General features: G+C 38.8%; 1 protein-coding gene across 1 annotated transcript in view; it reads right to left on the bottom strand.

Moving 5' to 3' along the window:
• LOC17898408 overlaps positions 1-4,335 on the bottom strand; it is a 7,158-nt gene extending 2,823 nt beyond the window's left edge. The window contains exons 1-14 of the mRNA XM_006303826.2: positions 4,071-4,335; positions 3,721-3,940; positions 3,551-3,633; positions 2,973-3,086; positions 2,750-2,896; positions 1,928-2,601; positions 1,701-1,825; positions 1,518-1,609; positions 1,092-1,323; positions 945-1,008; positions 706-854; positions 563-633; positions 286-459; positions 121-192 (exon numbers count right to left, since the gene is read on the bottom strand). Coding sequence (XP_006303888.2) covers positions 121-192; positions 286-459; positions 563-633; positions 706-854; positions 945-1,008; positions 1,092-1,323; positions 1,518-1,609; positions 1,701-1,825; positions 1,928-2,601; positions 2,750-2,896; positions 2,973-3,086; positions 3,551-3,633; positions 3,721-3,940; positions 4,071-4,169 — 2,316 coding nt within the window. The 5' untranslated portion in view covers positions 4,170-4,335. The remainder of the gene's footprint in view (positions 1-120; positions 193-285; positions 460-562; positions 634-705; positions 855-944; positions 1,009-1,091; positions 1,324-1,517; positions 1,610-1,700; positions 1,826-1,927; positions 2,602-2,749; positions 2,897-2,972; positions 3,087-3,550; positions 3,634-3,720; positions 3,941-4,070) is intronic.
• Between the last annotated feature and the right edge of the window lie 697 nt (positions 4,336-5,032).

A 5,032-nucleotide genomic window follows, 5' to 3' on the forward strand; every position in this document is an offset into this window, starting at 1 on the left:
AGAGAGAGAGAGAGAGAATGTAATTTTTGCATACGTGTATATGGTGCATTGTCACATGCCAGTTACAATTCAGAAAAAAGATTAGATGGAAAGTATTAGATATGAGTAGGGTTTTCATACAGGAAATGCAAGATCCAGCAATGCTGTCTGGTTGCTGCCAAACTTTGTGAACAGGAAACCTCCAGGGTGGGACTGAAAATGATATATCAAACAATCAAATTAACCATTTTGAGGAACTTAAGAAGATTAAGACAGCCTAAGAAAAGAGGTAAAATAGAATCTTACTTTTTCCTTTCGGCTGTCCGACTGGGTTTGTGAGGCTATGACAACAATATTCTCAGGTAAATTCTCCAGTTTGTTCTTCAAAGTTATATACACATCACTGTTCCCAGACACAGATTTGTCAATGTCTTTCAGGAACAGTATCAATGACCCTCTTTCACTTTCATTAAAAGCCACCTACAATATCATTTAAAAGGGAGTAAAGGGTTTCTGTAGCTACAAGAACTAAGTAATATTATTTGTAGTTTATAGATAGGCAACAAAAAGTGGTAAGAACTACCTCAAAGATTTCATTAATCGCAAGTTTATCAGTATCATCACTGGACGAACTTTCTAACCGAAGTGAACTCGCTGCATACGAAGAATGTCATTGCTACAATAACTTTTAAATGCAAATCTGTAGATACTAGCACGGAAATTTACCTGTACAAAAAAAACCATGGTCCTCTTCACATAGACCACCAAGATCATTGCCATCTGGTACCGTTTTATCAAATCTAACCCCGATCTTTGAAGATCCATTGTCTTCAAAGGCAAGGAGTACTTTTCCCTGGAAACCTATTGCCGGTCCCCTAGAAAGAATAGCACGGAAAGAAAAAAACTGAGTTTTAATAACAATCTACATCAGATTAAAATAATAGAATAAAAACAACGAAGAATACCTAGGTGGAGCATGGAGAGAAGCAAGTGCAGAATTCAAATGACCAACATACTTTACTCGATCACCTACGAATTATAGAAATGCTTGTTCAGTAACAGAGAGAGTGGCACAACAACAGAACTGAAAAATAAGACATAAGTAACCATACCTGCTTTAAAGGTGTAACTTTTCGAGCTTGCAGTTGACACTTCTTGCCTCGGAATTGCCTGAGAACTCACTGTTGATCCACCTGTTATATCAGCCTCAACACTTGACGTTGGTTTCTTATGCTGCAAAACAGCAGCATGTGCAGCAACCTGTACAGCTCGTTTAGCAAACACAGACAGTCTTTCACGCCTAGTACTTTCTTTGGTTGAATCTGCTTCCTTGGCTGTCAATCCCTGAAGCCATCCAGAAACAGTAAAGAGTCAATGAAACAGATTGCCAGGACATACCACTTCTACAAATTTCGAACCAATAGTCAAAAGTGCCTATTTAATCCCAATACGCTCACTTTTTTATAGACATAAAATATGTTACGAATATGCATAAAATCAAACACTCAATAAGAAAAAGGAAAAGAATGGGAGTTTACCCCAGGTAACAAGAGAGAGTCAACAATCATTAATTTGACCCCAAATTTTTTCGCAAGCGCTTTTGCCAACATTTCCTGATATATCTCAGAGCCTTCAAATATTCCACATGAGAATTTTGTTAGAAAAATGAAAATGAGGAACCAAAGAATAATGACAAAACTTGTTCAGAGGGTCCCTCATACCAGCTGGTCCAGATAGCAAGATGCGGGGGCACGATGTTGTCAAGTCTGATCCAAACTTTATATACTTGCTTTCACACTTCATATGGGCATATGTCGATGTTATCAAAACATCCTTAGTTATGCCACTGTGACAATTCAGAAGTTATTGATCCAAAATTTATATACTTTTCCATCTTGCAAGAGAAAAGTATAATAGAAATGTAATATAAATTATTAGTACTACTGACCTTAAGTAATATGGAAAGTTCTCAAACGAAATGTCTATGTCCTGAGGATTGAGTACCCCTCCCTGCAGACTATCCTTAAGTGCTTGACGTCTAGTTGATACCAAAGCTGATGGACGGTCATATTCTTTCGGCATTTCCCTCACTTCACTTCGATCATCCACCAGTATTTTGGAAATGCTACTCCTTAAATCAAATTCAGAAGGATCCCCAAGTAAGCTCAAAATTGGACGAACTTCAAAACCAGAGGGAGGAATATTTCCAAATTCAGCTTCTTGAAATGGATCGATTCCATTTCCATCTGCATTCTGTTCATCGTTGGCAGCACAAGAGGTTGAAGCAACAGTTTTCTCCGTTGAAGCTATAGCAGCATGATCATTATTATTATCAGCATCGTTCATGTCAACATCCGGAATACAATCATTGCAGCCAGAAGGTAGCACAGGAACCTCTGAATTTTGCTGCCTTTTGACACTTTTAGCAGTAGGTGGTAGAAAAGGGACATTATGTAACTTTGATATAGAAGCCAATAAAGAGTCCCCATCAACAGGTGAAGAGTCGCCTGCTCTCGTCTCAACATGAAGCCCTTTCAGAGGGGCACTCTGATTTTCAAAAAAGCTCAATGAAGAAGCTCTGTCTGAAGCAGCTAGATTCTCATCTTTAAGAGGCTGAAATATCTGAAGACTTGTCAAGAAAAAAAAAGGATAACCCCTGAATAGAAATAATACAAACCTCATATATAGATATATCACAGCAAAAATAAAAATTATATAATCCTTAATTATGGAACGTGGATAACTTTCCAGATCACTTTTGAAAGGATACATAAGCATGTTTCCCATGGGTACTGAAGACAACTTCGTCGCCACCCCGCAAATGAATACAAGAAGTCCTTTGGTAAATCTTGCCATTGACCTGAACAAGTAGACTATTCCCTATTATCTCCAGCGAGGCAACTGATGGACCACCGTGCTACAAAAAGGACATTATTAGTAAAAGACTTTTTGTCCCTTGGGCTAGTAGAAGACCAATCGGATAGTGTCCTTACCTCAGACTGTCTAAATTCACACAGAACGGTGGGCATTGTATGATCTTTGATACATAAATCGCATCCTCGCCGACCAACAGTAAAGACAGAGCCTCTCATGACACGATGAGGGTTCTGAAATTGCGTATAAAGGAATATTAGCCATAAAACTCTGGAAACTACAGCAAGCTTACAGTAACCCACGGTCTCCAACTACAAGAGAAGTAGACCTTCTTCTGCAACATGCGGCTGGAAAGAAAAAAAGAAACTAAACTGCTATACAAAAACCAGGAACGCTAGTTCACAATTCCTACTAATCCGCTACTATATCACCATATATTAACATTTCAACACCAAACACACCAAAGTTTTCCCTTCTAAAACCAGTGAAGAGAAAAAACGCCCAGTTGATCAAATACTGTACATTGTCAGAAACTGCTCCGCAGCAACCCATAATACCAACATATGTCCATGACAATAAACCCGAAAGCCACAAACTTTACTAAATTCCCCGATCGCAGACAGCTAAAACCCACTAGGCTCAGAATTTGAGAAACATGCAAACAATATATAAAGCAAACAGAAGCAAAATAACAGACCTGAGAACATTGAGAGATAAGCTTGGCCCAAGGAGCCTTAGCAGTCCGCTTCTTTGAAGATTTCGATTTTTCAGCTTCGACCACTACATCACATGAACAACCAAAAGACATGAGGAAAAAAGAGATAAAACTTGTAGTCATGAAAAAGAGAGAACATGCAACATGCGAACCTGCAGGGGTGGGCGTCACCAAGCCTTCAACTTCTGGAATTGTGTCGGTCTCCATGGCCGGCACATCGGCGGTAGTGACTGGCCTCTCGGCACCATTAGTCTGCGGATCAGGAGTTCTCCGTTCCGGCTCTCCAGATTCCGATCCAGGATCCGAAACCGGCCCACGATTTTCAACCGGCACCTCACTCGCCGAAGAAGAAGCAGCCGGTTCCGCCGCAGCCTAAACCGGAAGAAGAAGAAGGAAAAAAATCAACACAAATCGAAAAAATAAAAAAAACCCCAGATTTCAAAATCCGGAATTGATCAAACCCAATCGTCGGCATCTCCAAAAATTGGGCAGGAAGATTAACCTTGGATCGTTTGGTAGGACGTGAGGATGAAGAAGTTGTTTCGGGGGAAGAAGCAGGAAGGCGCTTGGAAGCAGAGGAGCTACGTCTCGTCTCAACCATATCTCTTGTTCTTGAACGCCGCCGTCTCCACCGCTTGATCCAAAGAAGAGAGACGCTTCCAGAGAAAGAGAAAGAAGACAGAGAGAGATTTCGCAAGAGAAGAAGAACGAAAGAAATAACTTTTACTGCAAAGGTCTCTCTTTGTTTTTATCTCTCAATATCTTATACTAGTGTGTATCTCATAAACTTCCTCTAATCTTTATTCTTCCTCTTATTTAAATTTATAAAGTGCGTATCTGCACATATTTAATATTTTTCCTTTTTCCTTTTTTGTTTCCCATATTTCTCAAACTTAACATTTTCTCTAATTATTTTTAGTCACTCATATTAATTAAAAACGACAAAAAAAAAAGAAGAGTAAATTAAAAATAACAAAATAAAAAGCACCCACTTGAGCTGTTTTGACTAAATTTGGTTTAGATATTTGAAGGAAGTAATTAGATTCTTCTCTTCAGTTGCTTGCAGTAATGGTATGTAGTACAGCTTTAAGAATGTTTGGTTGTCTGCCTATATAACGCTATGTATTTGTTTTAAAAACTCCTATGTTGGTTTTGTTGTTCTCCCTTTCAGGGTTCCAAGTCCATAACATGGATTCAAAGAATGTTATCACGGATGGACCTAAGGAATACGCTATCATTGTCATAACCAATTTCTTACGATCCGTTTGGTTCAATTCGATAATGATTTTCATTTGGTTCAAACTTCAAAAAATATGCGTTGATTTAAAGCAAAAATAATAATCGTCAACTTTTATATTCCAGCAAACGCGCCCGCCGAGAGTTGATAGTTGTTAAGGGTTAGGTTGAGAGTTGGTGATCACTTGTGTGTTACACAACTTTCACACTTAATATTTTAAACTGGTT

This window comes from Capsella rubella, unplaced genomic scaffold (genome assembly GCF_000375325.1).
Source record: "Capsella rubella cultivar Monte Gargano unplaced genomic scaffold, Caprub1_0 scaffold_1, whole genome shotgun sequence".
In the NCBI taxonomy this organism is placed as follows: Eukaryota; Viridiplantae; Streptophyta; class Magnoliopsida; order Brassicales; family Brassicaceae; genus Capsella; species Capsella rubella.